The 19085-nt window shown below is 43.9% G+C and overlaps 1 protein-coding gene across 4 annotated transcripts in view; it reads right to left on the bottom strand.

The window, feature by feature from the left end:
• SEMA3F (semaphorin 3F) overlaps positions 1–19085 on the bottom strand; it is a 917803-nt gene that overhangs the window by 501252 nt on the left and 397466 nt on the right. For all 4 annotated transcript variants that reach the window (XM_033925950.1, XM_033925947.1, XM_033925948.1 and 1 more), the window contains one exon: positions 13874–13993. In XM_033925950.1, coding sequence (XP_033781841.1) covers positions 13874–13993 — 120 coding nt within the window. The remainder of the gene's footprint in view (positions 1–13873; positions 13994–19085) is intronic.

The raw sequence follows: 19085 nt of genomic DNA, 5'->3' as shown, positions 1-19085 counted from the left end.
CATATTTGGAACACTTTTTAAAGCCACTGGGAGTTTTCTGGGAAATGTCCAGGAAATAGCCAAAGTGAAATCAAATAATCTTGGGAGCCATATGGGTCGAGGAAAAGCAAGGAAACTTAAAAGTGCCAAACAAATTTCAGAAAAAATGGAAGGGGATAAGGGAGAAAGTCCTGCACAGCACGAACAGAAGAGGCAGGAAAAATGAAAAGGATGGGAAGGCAAAAAAAAACTCTGTGAAATAGGGCACACTGTCAGGAGACAACTAAGTATGTCTGCTCCACTCCATGGAGAAACGAAGACTGCCATTGTCCTGTGTGGTGCTCGAAGGCAGGAAGGTGTGTACAATGTGCATATGCAGTGCTGCTTCCAAAAGCTTCTAGATTCAGAAACTAGGAAGCACAACTGTGCCTGTATTTGTTGGATTATGTCACGTATATGTGGAATTATTGTATCCTGTCCTCAAAAAATCAAAATGATTTGGGCAGGAGAAACTCTTGCCTGTTTGTATCACTCTTATCTGTCTAACTACTGATATTCAGTGGCACTTGACTAGACATTACAATTAAATATTTGTACTCACCAGCCATGATGGAAGTGGTCAGGTAAGGGGCAGTACAGGGGCTGGGGATAATCCGGTAGTTATGTGAGTGCCCATAAGAACATAAGAATTGCTGCTGCTGGGTCAGACCACGGTCCATCGTGCCCAGCAGTCTGCTCACGCGGTGGCCCCTAGGTCAAAGACCAGTGCCTAACTGAGACTAGCCCTAGCTGTGTACATTCCGGTTTAGCAGGAACTTGTCTAACTTTGTCTTGAATCTCTGGAGGGTGTTTTCCCCTATAACAGCCTCCGGAAGAGCATTCCAGCTTTCCACCACTCTCTGGGTGAAGAAGAGTTTCCTTACGTTTGTACGTTTCCCCTTTTAACTTTAGAGAATGCCCTCTCTACCTTGGAGAGGGTGAACAACTTGTCTTTATCTACTAAGTCTATTCCCTTCATTATCTTGAATGTTTCGATCATGTCCCCTCTCTTTTCAAGGGAGAAGAGGCCCAGTTTCTCTAATCTCTCACTGTATGGCAACTGTACTTATGCAGAATCCAGGCTAAAAATCAGCTGGGATTTCCATAATGAGATCATGTCCTCTTACTCCACCCCCAATTCTGATTCTGCCTTTTGGAGCTCTCCTCCCCCGTCACAACAATAGCAGCCCAACTCCCCAACCCAATCACAATCCAGGCCTTCCCTCATAATAGTAGCCCCACCTCCTAATCCTGATCATCCTCCAGGACCCTCGCTTGCAGCAACTGTAGGCTCATCAACACCATGACCAACTAGCCTTCCAGACCCCCCCCAAAAACAATATTGGAGCTAATTCTCCCCCCACCTGTTGCAGTAGGTCCCACTTCTATGCCTACCTTTTCATTGGTGATCCAGTGGGGTAAATGGGGCAGCCACAACTTCTAGTCGTAGTCTCATGGTACTACTGCAACAGTCAGCCCCTAGAAGTAGTACCATGAGACTACCACCAGAGATTGCCTTTCCTGCCCTCTTAAATTGCTTTGAATATCAGACCCAAACTTATTAAAAGGACACTTATAGACACTTCAAAGTAGATTCTGTCTGAGTGCAAAAATGTCTACATTAACACTGAATGCATGTTGCCCTAATGCAGTCATCATCTGAAATAGAGAATGTCACGGTAACTGTTACCCACAGCTAGCCGCAGGAACGGGGTGAAAAAAAGATTGGTAGCCACGGGTATAGGGACAAGGCCATTCACCACCCCATGGAGCAGTGAATGACCATGTCCCCATAGTAAAGTATCTGCTAGCATGGTCCAGCAACCCCCTCTCTCCCACCATGGTCCAGGCATCTCTTCCCTTCGTCAGGCCATCTCCCTCCATTCCCCTCACCTTTTCTTGTGCTTTTCAAAGTTTTCTCTCTCCGAGCGGTCCAGACGCCATAGCCTTCTCACAAATTGCACGTGACTACCCTGAAACTTCTCCTCTGACGCAAGCTGCCCAGGGATAGCGGAAACAGGAAGTTGCAACAGAGAAGTTTTGGGGCAGTCGCACGTAACCTGTAAGAAGGCTATGGTATCCAGGCCGCTCGGAGAAAGAAAACTTCGATTCTAGAAAGCACCCGTGAAAGTGATGGGAAGGGATGGAAATGGCCTAATGAGGGGAAGAGGTCGAGTGGCGCTGACGGGGTGAGGAAAGAGGAACAGAAACTGAAGGGAAACGGGGAGGAGAGAGGAGGGAGCAGACGACTCATGGAAGTGGGGAGGGAGAGGGAAGCAGATGCTGCATGGAAGTGGGGAGGACAGAGAGCGGGGTGAACAGATACTGGAAGTGGAGAGGAGCGAGAGGGGAGAAGACACCGAAGGGAAGTGGAGAGAGAGGGAGGAGCAGATGCTGGATGGAAGTGGGCAGAGGAGATAAGGGAATAGATGTTGAAGAGAAGTGGGGATGAGCGAGAGAGAGGGGAGCACATATTGGATGGAAGGAAGGGGATAAAGAAAAAAGGGCACATGCTGAATTGGGGGGAAGAGTATAGAGTTAGTGAAATACTGGAAAGGGTGAGGGAGTATGGTAGCAAAGCTGTAGGTAGATACAATGAAAAGGAAATTGAGGATTTGAAAGTAAGAAAGTAGTCAAGAGGTAGAAAACAAATTGAGAAGGAAGAGCAGAAAATAAATGAAAGGGAAAGGGAGAGGAGAAAGAGATGCCAGAGCATTGGGGGAGGGGGAGGAGATAGATACCAGATCTGAAGGGACGAAAGGAGGAGAGAAATGCTAAAAACCACCTGGGGGAGGGAGGGAGAGATGGAAGGGAGAGGCACAGTTTCTGGTAGAGGCATAGAAAAATCTCTTAAATCATTTAAATCACATTTCAAAAGCCTATCATTGGTGTTTGACCTTAGTTCTTAATACTTTAGTTCTTCCTTTGCTTTCTTCTGTTCGCATTTTTTTTCTTTTTCCCCTATCCTCCTGTTTTTACCTTATTTATTCTTACCTCTTGATATTGTAAACTTTTCCTACCCTTGATTGTCATTTTGTGTCTAGTATTGTTAATTGTATAGGATACATTTCCCCATTGTGTTTATTTTATTGTTTTTTAATTATTTCCCTTCGATTTTATCTATTGTTAACCGCTTTGATTTGACTTTTTTTTGTTAATAATGGCGGTATATCAAATAAAATAACTGTAACTGTAAGAAGAGAAAAGCAGAAACCAGACAACAAAGGTAGAAAAAAAAATTATATTTCTTTTCTTTTTTTTTTTTGCTTTAGGATAAAGTAGTATTGTAGCTGTGTTGATAAACATAAGAACATAAGAATTGCCGCTGCTGGGTAAGACTAGTGGTCCATCTTGCCCAGCAGTCCGCTCACGCGGCGGCCCTCAGGTCAAAGACCAGCATCCTAACTGAGACAAGCCTTACCTTAGTACGTTCCGGTTCAGCAGGAACTTGTCTAACTTTGTTTTGAATCCCTGGAGGGTGTTTTCCCCATCACAGATTCCGGAAGAGCATTCCAGTTTTCTACCACTCTCTGGGTGAAGAAGAACTTCCTTATGTTTGTACGGAATCTATCCCCTTTCAATTTTAGAGGGTGCCCTCTCGTTCTCCCTACCTTGGTGAGGGTGAACAACCTGTCCTTATCTACCAAGTTTATAAACAAGGCCCTGCCAGCTGAAGATCTCTTCCTCTTGTTCAGCAGCCAGAACTCTGATTTATAAAAATGACAATTGTACAGTATATTGTTTCTTTTTAAAGTTTAATAAAATAAGTTCAGAATAAAACTATTTGAAGCTTGTGCAGATGGAATCAGATGATTTGAAGGAAAAGGGCGGGAATGGGGACCGAGTTCAAGGGGATGGGGCGGGGACATGGCCTGAGCTCACAGGGACCAGATGGGGATGGGGACCGAGTTTGCGGGGATGGGGCGGAGATGGGGACAAATTTTTCCCCGTGTCATTCTCTAATCTGAAACATGGCTAATGCACCCATTTGATAGCAAATATTTATCTCTTTGTGTCCCCACAAAGATCTTGTCCTTGATCACTACCATCCATATCAATCATTACCTAGAATTAGATGCACTCTAATACCCCATTTATGCTCTGTGGCCCTCCTAAAGAAATATCAGGGAAGAGGGGCAATCTTCTGCGTAATACTGTTCTACATACTCCTTCTCCGTGAGCAATCCCAAGCTATCTGCATGCAGTACTTCCTGCTGGATGAGTTTGGATGAGCTGTGAGCTCTGGGAACCTAATGCACACAAATCAAATTTGATTGAAAAGAGTGTTTGATAAGAGGAGCTCGCCCTACTGCCCAGCTGACATGCAGAAAGGAAAGAAAGTTTAAACAAGAGATCCCTCCTAAACTACCCTGTCTTTCATCAGCAGCTACAAAGGCTATTAATTGTGTAGAAAAGTCACCTTTGGGGGAGATTAATAGTGCAGCCGCTGTAAAGCCAGGACATTCGGGGAGATTGTGCAGACATACTTATTTCTCTGATAATTGCAAAAATAAAACAGTACAGCTCTAAGCAGCCCCCAGGGATAGCAGCTGTGTTGGGCAGCTGCTCTGCTTTAAAGTTGTGTGCGTTTGTACATGTGCATGTCTGGATCACTTTTGTATTCTTTCAGGAATCATTGCAAGGTGCGTTGCAAAATTAACATGCATGTAGGAATATCAAACAAGCTATGTGATATGAATTCTAATCTGCACCCATGGGGCTACTGAAACTGGAATACAACATAGTCTAGCTTTTTGAAGTCAAATATATATATGTATAAAAAGTTTTTTGATTGTTTGTTATTTATGTATTTAGACACTAGAAGTATACGGCTCAAAACGTTTTCTGTCATGTTGTTTCCTTGTCAACTATAGGAATGTTTGTTTTGTTTTATGTTGGGAGGGCAGAATGGGATGATTCATCGCAGCCACGATGAATAGATACATAGAAACATAGAATAAGACGGCAGAAGAGGGCCAGCGGCCCAACAAGTCTGCCCACTCGAGAACCCTCCCTCCCTGGTGTACCCATCCTTTATGCATAACTCTGTAGCACCCCCACCTGTTTGTCCCATCGACTTTTGAAGTCGAGCACGCTACTAGCCTCGACCACATGGCGTGGAAGTTTATTCCATCGACCAATCACCCGTTCGGTGGAATCGCCTCATTCCACTGATTGGCTGAACACTCTCAGAGGCAGGACATAGGGGATGGGATCTTCTGCAGGGTCCTAAGCTACGATCCTGGCTGGGGGACAGTGAGGCTTCCGGACTGTGATCTGTGCTGGAGACCTGAGTTCCAATCCTTGCCAGGGGCTTCACCCTGTGAGCCCTACAAACTATTAGTTAAGAAAGAGAAAAGGTCAGTTATATATCTGGGGGCTAGGCCGAATAGTACCTTAAAGCAAAAACATCCAAACTTAAACTTCACACGTGCCTCCATCAGCAGCCAATGCAGGAGTCAGTGGGAAGGAGTTACATGATTGAACTTCTTCAACCCCCAAATCAGCCTGACTGCCACATTTTGCACCAGTTGTAATCGTTGCATGTTCTTCTGGGAAACTGCCAGATAGGCAATATTATAGTAGTCAAGTTGGCTCAGTATAAGGGATTGTACCAGAATTCTGAATGATGAAGCATCAAAATACAGTGGTACCTTGGGTTACGAGCATAATCCGTTCCAGGAGCATGCTCGTAATCCAAAATGCTCATTTATCAAAGTGAGTTTCCCCATAGGAAATAATGGAAACTCGCTTTGATACGTTCCCCTCCCCCCCCCGAGAACCGGCATTGCTCCCCCCCGAAGGCCACCCCTGCGATCCGGCACCCTCCCCACTGCGATTCGGCACCCTCCCCCCCGGCACGATTGGACACCCCCCCCCCCCCGCCGCGATCGGGCATCCCCCCGCCGCTATTGGGCACTCCCCCGCTGCTTCTTACCGTTATCTGGGCCTGGGCACCAGCACCGGCATGTCCTGTGCGTTGGGTGGCAGGGGGGTGCCTGAAGATCTGCCTCCTCTTCTTGCTGGGCCTTGAGCATCTGCGCATGCTCAAGGCCTGCGAGTTCACGTCGGAGAGAACGTGAACTCGCAGGCCTTGAGCATGCGCAGATGCTCAAGGCCCAGCAAGAAGAGGAGGCAGATCTTCAGGCACCGGCACCAACCCACAAGACATGCCGATGCCGGTGCCCAGGCCCAGAAGATGGTAAGAAGCGGCGGGGGGGTGCCCAATCGCGGCAGGGGGGTGCTCAATTGCGGCGGGGGGTGCTGGATCATAGGGGGAGGGTGCCGGATCATGAGGGGGAGGGTTCCGGATCGCGGGAGGGCGCTCGTAAATCGAGCCACGCTCGGTTTCCGAGGCGCCGATTTTGCGAATGTTTTGCTTGTCTTGCAAAACACTCGCAAACCGGTGCACTCGTAAACCGAGGTACCACTGTATGCTCTAATGGACCAAAGCTTCCAGAGAGTAAAAAAACCCTTTCTGACCAAAGAGTCCACCTGGTCTTTCATGGTTAGGCTCTGGTCTAGTATTACACCCAGTACCTTCATAGTAGATTGGATAGGGTAACTAAGTTTATTGATGCACAGCGATGTTTTAGTATCAAGTAGGTATGATGAGGCTACGGAAAATTCTGTTTTTTTCTGAATTTAGCTTCAGTCTAAATTCTGTCATCCATTGTTTCATCATATTTAGTACTTCTGTTGCCATAGGAGTGACTTCGGAGAGAAAGGTAGCGAATGGGATGATGATCGCCTGAAGCAATCGGACGGTAACTTTGCAGAATCAGACTCTGCCAAGGCAGAACTCCTAAACGAATACTTCTGCTCAGTCTACACCTGTGAAGCGCCGGGAGCTGGTTCACAGCTTCAGATAGAAGACAAACAGAAAGACCCATTTCAAGACTTTGAATTTACGCCCAACAGCGTATACTACGAACTATCAAGACTCAAAGTAAACAAAGCCATGGGACCGGACAACTTACACCCCAGGGTGCTCAGAGAGTTGAGTGAAGTTCTGGCGGAAACATTATCTGGACTTTTCAATATTTCCCTACGCACAGGAAGAGTCCCCTTGGACTGGAAAACCGCCAACGTTGTCCCACTACACAAAAAGGGCTGCAGGACAGAGACAGCAAACTACAGACTGGTAAGTCTCACGTCTATAGTGTGCAAACTCATGGAAACGCTGATCAAATGGAATCTTGACACAATCCTAGATAAGGAAAACCTGCATGATCCCCACCAACACGGATTCACCAAGGGTAGATCCTGCCAATCTAATCTAATTAGCTTTTTTGACTGAGTTACTAGACAACTGGATGCCGGAGAGTCACTGGGCGTGGTATATTTGGACTTCAGTAAAGCTTTTGATAGCGTCCCACACAGAAGATTATTGAACAAGATGAAATCAATAGGATTAGGGGACACCCTAACTACATGGGTTGGAGATTGGCTAAGCGGTAGACTTCAGAGGGTGGTGGTAAACGGTACCCCATCCAAAACGTCGGACGTGATCAGTGGAGTGCCGCAGAGCTCAGTCTTGGGTCCAATTCTATTCAACTTATTCATAAGAGATATGACCCAAGGACTTAAAGGAAGGGTATCACTGTTCGCCGACGACACCAAATTTTGCAACATAGTGGGTAAAAGTGTTTTGCCTGATAACATGACGCAGGACCTATTGCTGCTGGAACGATGGTCAGCAAATTGGCAGCTAGGCTTCAATGCTAAAAAGTGTAAGGTAATGCACCTAGGAAAGAGAAACCCACGCAGAACTTACGTGCTAAATGGTGAGACTTTGGTCAGGACCACGGCAGAACGTGATCTAGGGGTGATCATTAGTGATGATATGAAGGCTGCCAATCAGGTGGAGAAGGCTTCCTCCAGGGCAAGACAAATGATGGGTTGTATCCGTAGAGGTTTTGTCAGCAGGAAACCTGAAGTCATAATGCCGCTATACAGGTCCATGGTGAGACCTCATTTGGAGTATTGTATTCAATTCTGGAGACCACATTACCAGAAGGATGTGCTAAGAATCGAGTCGGTTCAGCGAATGGCCACCAGGATGGTCTTGGGGTTCAAGGATCCCACGTATGAAGAAAGACTGAATAAATTGCGGCTATACTCACTTGAAGAAAGAAGAGAGAGGGGAGATATGATTGAAACGTTTAAGTACATCACGGGTCGTATCGAGTCGGAAGATGATATCTTCTGCCTCATGGGACCCTCGACCACCAGAGGGCATCCGCTGAAAATCAGGGGAGGAAAGTTTCATAGCGACTCCAGAAAGTACTTCTTCACCGAAAGAGTGGTGGATCATTGGAACAAACTCCCACTGCAGGTGATTGAGGCCAGCAGCGTGTCAGATTTTAAGAGAAAATGGGATACTCAGTGGGATCTCTAAGGGAGTGAATTCGGGGGGGGGGGGTATTTGGAATGGGCAGACTTGGTGGGCTATAGCCCTTTTCTGCCGTCATTTTCTATGTTTCTATGTTTCTAACTAAATAGTTTTATCCCCAGTTGGGACAATTGCGCACCTAGTGATGATATGTAAACATTGAAAAGCAATGGATATCCCTGCGGAACGCCAGATGGATTACTCCAGGTATCAGAGAGATTGTATTTAAAACGTACTTGATAGGTGCAGGACATAAGGAAACCTCAGAACCAGTCTAACACCTCGCCTCTGATAGCAATTGCATCTAAGCATTGTAACAGTTTTCCATGGTCCACTAAGTCAAAGGCAGAGCTCATCTGGAATTGGGGTTATTATAATGTGACCATTATTAGTAAGGAATTTTCCATTTTTTTAAATTATCGGTCAAATAGTTCAACAAAATTAGTTGTCTCTGTCAACTCTCATGTAGAAGCCCATGAAAAAGTTTTAAAAACAACAGGAAGATGATATAAAAAAACACGAGGAACAAATCACCCAAATTAAAAATGTAGAAATGGAGATTATTAAAGAGAGATCTTTTATTAAAAAAGACCTTGAATATATGGAAAATAAGCAGAAAAGGAACAACTTAAGACTGTTTAATTTTCCTAAATCCCCAGTATTATCTCCAATTGAGATGGTGTGGAAATACTTCAGGGAAATATTGATGATCCCGCAAGAAAACTTACCACCTAAGGCTCAATATTTATCTACAGGGAAGAAGCAAGATAGTTCAACCCCTATTGAAACTGAAGCAATAGAAAAAGGAGACATGAACTTAACAGAATTTTTGGAAAGTTCTCTTGAAGTGGTCACGAAGAGAACTACTCTCTTGGTGATATTCGCCTTGGAGCATGACAGAGATTTACTTTTTAGACTATATTTTAGACATGAACGATAAGTTCTTTGATTTGACAATTTGGATTTTTCCTGATGTTGCTCAAGTGACACAGAAAAGGAGAAAGGATTTTCTACTCTATAAACCCAGAGTTTTGGCACTGGGTACATTCTTTATTTTAAAATTTCCGGCAAAGTGCTGTATTTCACTACAGGGAAAAATTTTTTTATTCTTTGAACCAAAGCAACTGTTGGAATTTATTGTGGCCAAAGAAGGGGGTGGAGTGGTGATAGGTCCGATAGTCCAGGATATTGGGGGTTTTGATCAATGTCTCCTGAACTGTTCTTAAGATGAATGAAAAATTTTCTTGATATGTAATTCTAAAACTTGGATCTTTACTTAATGTAGTGGACTAAATAATTAATAATCATTTTCTTTCCAATCACTGCTGATTTAAGTAGTGCTTGGTAATATAATTTTATGTGTTTTTTTTTATCATATATCTGTATTCAAGTATTGATTTGCTTGTCTATAATTTGAAAAGTTGAATAAATAAATAAATTTTTTTTAAAAAATATTCTGACTGCAAACTCGTATTAGATATCCTTCTGAAATGAACAGGGTTACTATTGCTTTGGTAGATAGGCATGCATTTACAAACCAAATTATTTCAGAGGGGGCTTGTGAGAAATACAAAAGTTTTATCTGTTATATCTCTTTTGACTGCCTCAGTTAAAGTTACTATTCCAAATGTGCCACCACTTTTGAGCAATGAGTAAGTAGCTAGGAAGCTAACCAGTTCTATTAAAATGATTCCTTTGAATTTTAAAGGAGAGGAAATATATAGAGGGCAATTTTATAAACTTTTGCTCTAGCGCAAAATGATGATTTATATGTATAAATGGCCTAGGTCTACCGAAAAGTATGCAAAGTGCAAGCTGGCACATATTTTTTTTTAAATTAATATACTGTGCAAAGTGTAAGGATTAGATTAGATATCTGTAAAAGTAGGCATGCTTAAGGGATGCATCTGAGCAGAGCATGGAGAAAGTTGTGACTACACTCATCCCCCCTCATTTCATACCTTGGCACCCAATCTTGGAAACCAAGTAAGCACATATGTTATAGAATAATACCACTTACATGCATCCAGAGCACCAATATCCAGCATTTACATGCATAAGTGCTAGAGATATTCTATACCATAAATGCCAAAGTCATTTAGTGAGTAACTGCGAGGGGCCTGTACACATGGGAGGGGCATGGGTGGGCCTTGTGTGTAGTCTTCTGTGTTTGCTCTAAAAGTTGGTAAGGAGGCAGATTTGATGTATTGTATCTTTTGTATTGTAAGTCAAATTTTTAATGTTCATATTTTAACTGTGAATATACTTGTGTAACTCATGCAGAACTATAAGATGTAGAGAGTAAGACATTTTTTAAATAAATAAATGTGTACAACTTACAGAATACTTAGGCATGCTAATTTATGCCAACCATTGACCTGCTGAAGTGGGCATATCTAAATTTTAGTGCATTAACACAGCTTTGTGCTAGCATTTTTTAACAGATCAGGTGTGCCCTGAAGCTGTTACAGAACTGGCACTAGGCATACCACATTGTGGTGCCTACAACTTGATGCCAAGTTATAGAATTGCCCACATATTCTATAAAACACATGGATATTCATACGCTTTGTGCACTAACATTTAGGCCTTTCCTGAGCACATTTGTAAAGATCAGGGTATCCCATAAGAGAGAGAGCCTATTTTAGAAAGAAACAAAGACTAAGAGTAGGCACTGTCCTGCCCGATTAACCTATGTATGCTGTTATAAAATTAGCCTTGTAATATTTCTTAGAAGTCAAATCGTCATGATTTTGCATAGTGTTAAGATTTTGAGTGTGTCCTTAAAATATAGAATTAACAATTTTGAAATATATTGTTTGTTACATCAGAAGGCATGAAGAGCTTTCACTGTGTATGTGTGTCTCACACAGTGAGTTAAGCCTGGTTCAAGCCCCAATGGTGATCTTAGCTAAGTCTCTTCACCCTCAAATATAAACTTACTGGTCAATTTTCAGCTGGTGGCAGTCATCAGTTTTTTATGCACTAAAGTCACTAGCTAAATTAGAACTGGATATTCAGGCCCTGATTCTCTAAAAGTGCGTCCCGATTTTAGGCAGCTGTAGACGTCCTACAGCTGTCTAATCAGCCAATCGGGATGCACGTTTTAAAAAAAAAAATGCTCCCAAGGCAGGCCTGAAGGCGCCTCCGGGAGCCTAGGGAGACCCGCAAAATGCCTAAGCTCGTCTAAGGGCCTTAGGCGGGCCTTAGGCTGAACCTAGGCGGCCCTACGCGTCTCCCTAGTAGATGAGAAGCTTAAAAATGTAGGCCAGCAAAATGCTGGTCTACATTGTAAGTAGACGCGGCCGCTATACTTATCGCGGCAAGGGATCTCTCTGCCGCTATAAGTATAGCGGGCCGTGGCCCCTGACCAATCACTGGCAGGAGGGTGCCCAAACCCTCCTGCCCGAAGATGCACCCCCCTCCCCGACACTACCAACCGCCCCCCCCCCCCCGCCGACATTACCGATCCCCCCCCGACAATATCGGTCACTGGCAGGAGGGTGCCCAATCCCTCCTACCCGAAGACGCACCCCCCCCCCGGCGCTAACAACCCCCACTCCACCAAACCTGTTCTTACAGATGGGTCTTGCACGTCGAGCAAGCAGGCACGCCTCGTCGAAATGAGGCGGGCCCGCCCCTTCCCGGCCCATCCCGCCGAAGCCTAAGGCCTGATTGGCCCAGGCTCTAGAAGCCTGGACCAATCAGGCCTTAGGCATAGCGGGTCCGCCCAGCCCCACTTAATCTAAGGCCTGATTGGCCAATCAGACCTTAGACTTAGTAGGGATGGGCGGAACCGCTATTCCTAAGGCCTGATTGGTCCAGGCTTCTAGAGCCTGGGCCAATCAGGCCTTAGGCTTCGGCGGGATGGGCCGGGAAGGGGCGGGCCCGCTTCATTTCGACGAGGCGTGCCTGCTTGCTCGACGTGCAAGACCCATCTGTAAGAACAGGTTTGGTGGAGTGGGGGTTGTTAGCGCCGGGAGGGGTGCGTCTTCGGGCAGGAGGGATTGGGCACCCTCCTGCCAGCGACCGATATTGTCGGGGGGGGCGGTCGGTAGTGTCGGGGAGGGGGGTGCGTCTTCGGGCAGGAGGGTTTGGGCACCTTCCTGCCAGTAATCGGTCAGGGGGCCACGGCCCGCTATACTTATAGCGGCAGAGAGATCCCTTGCCGCGATAAGTGTAGCGGGCCGTGTCTAATCTAACCCGATTCTCTAACCCGCGTCTGTAACATGGACGCCGGTTACAGAATCGGGGTTTAGTTTAGGCCGATTCTGAATAGGACGCCTCTATACAGAATCAGGGCCTAGGTGTCTTGCGGGCCTCGCCTTCAATATAGGCGGCCTGCCTGGGGAGCATTTTTTTTTTTTAAAACGTGCATCCCGATTGGCTGATTAGACAGCTGTAGGACGCCTACAGCTGCCTAAAATCGGGACGCACTTTTAGAGAATCAGGGCCTCAGTGCTGGGACTTCTGCTAGCTTCTGGCATTTATGTAGGTTCTGTCCTATATTCAGATGGGACCCCCATATGGTGATCAGCAAGGACCTCTAACCATGCCCCAGCCCAATCCTGATCCCTCCCCTACCTAACTCTTCCTCATCTAATAACCCCAGCCATCTGACAACCTCCCCCAGTTCTAAATGCCCTTAGAGTTGCTATGAGACTCAAAAAGAAATTAAACTGAAGTGAGACAAGACTGGGCTCTGGAGTATCCCACTGAAAATTTGTACTAGGCTCACAGATGTAGGCAAACAAATGGTAAGCCTAAATTTATAAGCCTCAGTTTAAGTTCCTGATTTATGATAAATTTTAAGCTAGAGTTATGATCCCAAGCTTGGCTAAAAACAGGGCAGAAATTTAGGAGGCTATCTTAGGATCTCACCATTTTCTGACTAGTGGGCCCTTTGAGTATAAATTTACATGCCCAACCGAGCCCAGCCCAAAGAGGCCAATTTAGGAGCATACTTCTCAAAGTTAGGAGCATAAATCACTTTGAATGTGAGGCTCTTAAACAAATTTTATCTAGGTAAGTGTCTGCCTAGGGTACCACAGGGGAAATAACAGGTACACAAGAGAAAATAGTAAAAGAAAGCCTCAAGCAATGTTGCTGCTGTCATTTTAGTGTCTGATATTTGGCCCCCAGTGCTTAAGAAATATGAGCAAATGCTACACAAATGAGAACTCACTAGAAAACACAGCGAGCAGGTCTGAAGGGAACAGAAGTGCAGGACAAAAAAACTCAGCAGAATGAGACTGAAGGAAGAGGAGGGCAGGGAGAGAACAAAGCTAGACAGAGAAGCCGAGCAATGAATGAGGCTTCCACATATACTGGTTCTACATATCACAATCTCTCTCTATTCAGACAGCAGGCTTGGAAGGATGGATGGAGACAGAGAGATCATGGCTGAATTGCTGCCTGTGGCTTCTGCCATGAGCACAGTGCCTCCAGTTCTTGTTTTACCTGTGCTGTGCGACCCCGGTTGATGTAGGTACAGATGGGATTGTAGGCTCCTGTGCCACACACATAGAGGTGGGTTCTGTTCCACGGTTGTACCAAGCGAATGAAGTTCCCACATTCTCCCTGTGATATACACACATACGTGGGCAAAAGCAGAGATAGGCAGATGGACAGAGGATGGAGAGATAGAAAGCAAAATCACCAGAATAGATACAGAAGACCGATCAACAAAGAGAGGGAATGAGAGAGAAAAGTCCAGATGATAGGGACACAGAAGCAAAACCAAGACAGTAGGAGGGAGATATAAAAAGAGAAGTCAAGAGAGAGACCCAAACAAGGAAAGAGAGAAAAAGAGAAACAAAGTCAGAGGGGACAGATATGGAGACAGGAAGAGAGAGAGGGCAAATGATAGAATCAGAAGAGAGGCATGTCAAATAGGGAAAGAAACAGAAGGTCAGTGATACAAAACAAGAGATGAAAAGAAGAAAGGCAGACAAGGATGAGAGACACCAGAAAACATATTAAATTTCCTTCTACGTTCAACAAAATATTATCTTTAGAAGTACAGTAAGAAATTTTTTTTAAAAAAATCTTTATTCATTTTCATATCTTACAACAAGTGTATAATAATCAATCAGAAAAATTTTTCACATCTCACTTGACAATCTTACTTATAATCATTAAAATATAAAAGAATCCCTTCCCACCCACCCATTTATTAATAATAAAACAATTAGCAATTATTATCTTTCCCAATCCCACCCCACCTATATCTTATATAATACCAAGGTGTTTAAGGTGTCTGAGCATTAGAATATGTAATCAATGGCCCCCAAATCTTTTTCAAATTATGATAATTTCCTTGCTGTATGGCAAGCACCCTTTCCATTTTATAAATATGACATACTGAATTCCACCAAAAGGTATAAATTTTTAATGACAGATAAAAATTTGTGTGTCCTAAACAGTTTATATCATTATACTGGGAAAAAGCAAGAGAGACCATATGACCTAGTGCTTCTGAAGGCACACCTACACAGTTAGGTTTTTCCTAAATTACCACACTCAATATGCATGAGATAGATTTGCATACAATGGGACTCCAATATCTGCAAACCTATCAAATGCATATTCAGTGTGACAATCCTAAAAATCAGACTGGCTACATGTATTTCCAGAAGAGGTCTGAGAAGGTTAACTTTAAGCTAATGTCCTGGGTTAAAGTCACTAAAGCTTCTTCTGTCTTGGACAAATCATTATCTTCTTCTAAGAACATAAGAACATAAGAACTGCCATCTCCGGATCAGACCTTCGGTCCATCAAGTCCGGCGATCCGCACACGCGGAGGCCCTGCCAGGTGTACACCTGTCGTAATTTATAGTCCACCATATCCTTACATGCCTCTCTTAAGGAGATATGCATCTAGTTTGCTCTTGAAGCCTAGGACGGTCGATTCCGCAATAATCTCATCTGGGAGGGCATTCCAGGTGTCAACCACTCTCTGAGTGAAGCAGAACTTCCTGACATTAGTCCTGAACCTGTCCCCCCTTAGCTTCATTACATGTCCTCTAGTCCGTGTCAAATTGGACAATGTAAATAATCTTCTCTGCTCTATTTTGTCGATTCCTTTCAGTATTTTGAAGGTCTCGATCATATCCCCACGCAGTCTCCTTTTCTCAAGGGAGAACAATCCTAGTGTTAATAAGTCTATCCTCGTATTCCAGTTTCTCCATACCCTTCACCAGTTTTGTTGCTCGTCTCTGCACCCTCTCCAGCAGTTTTATATCCTTCTTTAGGTAGGGAGACCAATGTTGGACGCAGTATTCCAAGTGTGGTCTGACCATTGCCCTATAAAGCGGCATTATAACTTTCTCCGATCTACTCGAGATTCCTTTCTTTATCATGCCCAACATTCTATTTGCCTTCTTTGCCGCTGCCGCGCATTGTGCCGACGGCTTCAGGGTCCTATCTATCAGTACACCCAGGTCCTTTTCTTGTTCACTCTTCCCCAGAGTTGCACCTGACATTGTATACTCGTATTCCTTATTCTTATTGCCTAAATGCATTACCTTGCATTTCTCCACATTGAACTTCATCTGCCATTTCTCCGCCCATGTTTCTAACCGGCACAAGTCGCTCTGGAGTTCCTCTCTATACTCCTGCGATCTGATTGCCCGGCATAGTTTTGTATCGTCTGCAAACTGGATGATCTCACTGGATGTTCCTTCCTCCAGGTCATTGATATAAATATTAAAAAGGATCGGCCCAAGTACCGAGCCCTGGGGTACACCACTAGTCACTTTCTCCCAGTCGGAGAACTTCCCATTTATGCCCACTCTCTGCTTTCAGTTTTCCAGCCATTTGCCTATCCATCTTTGTATATCTCCCTCTATGCCATGGCTTTGTAGTTTCCTGAGAAGTCTTTCGTGTGGAACTTTGTCGAACGCTTTCTGGAAGTCCAAGTATATTATGTCCACCGGCTTCCCACTATCAATTTGCTCGTTCACGGTCTCAAAAAATTGGAGTAAATTCGTCAAACATGATTTCCCTTTCCTGAATCCATGTTGACTGGGTTTCATCAAGTCGTGTGCGTCCAAGTGCCGGACTATGCTATCCTTGATCAGTGCTTCAACCATCTTGCCGGGGACAGACGTAAGACTCACAGGCCTATAGTTGCCCGGTTCCCCTCTCGATCCTTTTTTGAAAATTGGCATGACGTTCGCTATCCTCCAGTCGTCCGGTATCTGTCCAGTTCTGATTGTCAGGTTTGCAAGTTTTTGCAATAACTCTCCGATTTCAACCTTCAATTCCTTTAAGACTCTCGGGTGAATTCCATCCGGTCCAGGGGATTTGTCACTTTTAAGTTTGTTGATCTGATAATATATCTGGTCTAAGTCCACTTCAACTGTGGTGAGGCTGTCTTCTATTCTGCCTTCAGTATCCTCCTAATCTGTAACCTCTTGGCTTACTGTCCAATATAGAATTTGTTATCAAGTGTTCTGGTTTCAGGGAATATGCAGGCTGAAAACATTATAATAAAGTGAACAAACTTCTTTTTCTTCTCTCAGGGGGAAGAGGAGTTGCTATGAAGACTTAGATTCTAGTTTTCCTACTAAAACTCCTTGTAACATAGGGGCAACTCAATGCATATCTAATTGTCTTGGGAACTCACTCAAGACTACAAAAAGGCTGTAAGTTATGCTGTGCAATTTTTTGGGAACGACAAACTAAAAATATAAATATACTAGTGCCAAACCCCCAAAATATTTACTACAGAGGCAAGGAATCTTTCTGTTGGTTCCCCCTTCCCAATATGATTCCAGCACTTTCTATACCACTTTCCAGTAATGTGCTCTGTCAGTCCTTCAGCCTGTACATGGCTATCTACCAACCATCACAGAGTGGGGAGCAGAGGATCTGGTATGAAGGTGGGTGGCAATAGCAGCAGCCTCCTTTGTTCCCATATGTCACAGATGTTAGATAGGCATGTGCCCTGCTGGTCCCAGACAGCGGACTCTGCTAGATAACTTGGACTGGTCACTGTTGGAAACATGATACTAGATTAGATGGACCCTTGGTCTGACCCAATAGGGCAACTCATATTTTTATGAGAAACACCTTTCTGGCCCCCAAGCGTATTATATATATATATGAGGTGTGATAAAAAAAATACAGTGAATGCTGCTGCCAAGCACCATCCAATGGAAAGGGTGCCATAAATCACGGATTATGAACAACATGAAATTTTGTTCAGACTGCAAAAAAGTGCTAAAGAAATACACGAAATATTAAAATTAGTTTATGGTGATGCTGCAGTGACCATGAAGACAGTTTACAAGTGGTTTGAGTGATTTCATAATGGTTGTGAATTGGTTGAAGACAAGGATAGATTGGGACATCCATCAACATCAAAAACCCAAGAGAATGTTGAAAGAGTAAGCAAAATGATTCGATCAAACAGGCATTCATTGAGCATTAGGGAAATTTCTGAGGATTTGAACATCTTTTATGGTTCAATTCAAAACATTTTAACAACAGATTTGAACATGAGGCAAATGAGCGCAACCTGAGAAATTGGCAAATGGTTTCATCCTCCATGATGGCAATGCTTTGTGTCACCATCATTTCTGGTACGCCAATTTCTGTCAAATAAAACATTACAGTGTGTCCTCTTTCATCCTATTCAACAGATCTGACACCATCTGTTTTCTGGCTCTTCCCCAAAGTCAAAATGACTTTCAAAGGTAAACATTTTGAATCAATTCAGGACATTGAGGCAACCACGATAATGCAACTTCCAGAACTGCTTCAGAAAGAGGTAAGAATGATGAGATAAATGTGTTCAAAGAAAGGGGAAGTATTTTGAGGGGGATTATTGACAATGTATCTTTTACTGTAATAATTTTTTTTTTAATTTAAACATTCACTGTAGTTTTTGATCACACCTCATATACTGTATATAGCTATTTCTATGATAGAAACACAAAGTCACATTTCATAAGGCACAGAATAATGAAAACTTGCCAGAAGTAGGGTGTTCCATAATAGTAGCTTTTGAAGGCGTACCACTTTCACTATGTGTGTGTGGTGGGGGGAGGGGCTGGCTTTACTAGTGGTGTGTGCGCGGGGGTTAGAGCTACAGCCTTAGCACCCTGAGGTCATGGGTTCAAATCCCTTGCTGTTCCTTGTGACCCTGGGCAAGTCACTTAATCTCCTCATTGCCCCAGGTACACTAGATAGAGTTTGAGTCCACCGGGACAGATAGGGAAATATGATAAAATACCTGAATGTAAAACCACTTAGGATATAAGTGATATATAAATAATAAAATAAATAAATAACTGACTTCTTTTTCAGTTACATAGAAATTATCTAATCAAGGATATAACGGCTAAAGTGGAGAGCGGCCGCACGATACTTAAAGTCCTAGATTTCAAACGTACGGACTTTAATGCAATGGGAAAGTACCTGAAGAAAGAGCTGTTAGGATGGGAGGACATAAGAGAAGTGGAAAGACAGTGGTCTAAGCTGAAAGGAGCGATAAAAATGGCTACGGACCTTTATGTGAAGAAAATCAATAAAAACAAGAGAAAAAGGAAGCCGATATGGTTCTCCAACCTAGTGGCTGAGAAAATAAAGGCGAAAGAGTTGGCGTTCATGAAATATAAAAAAACCCAAGAAGAGGAGAGCAGAAAGGACTACAGGGTGAAACTGA

Source organism: Geotrypetes seraphini, chromosome 17 (genome assembly GCF_902459505.1).
Source record: "Geotrypetes seraphini chromosome 17, aGeoSer1.1, whole genome shotgun sequence".
NCBI classification, from domain to species: Eukaryota; Metazoa; Chordata; class Amphibia; order Gymnophiona; family Dermophiidae; genus Geotrypetes; species Geotrypetes seraphini.
The sequence above is the reverse complement of the archived record's forward strand: the minus strand, read 5'-3'. Positions and strand labels throughout refer to the sequence as shown.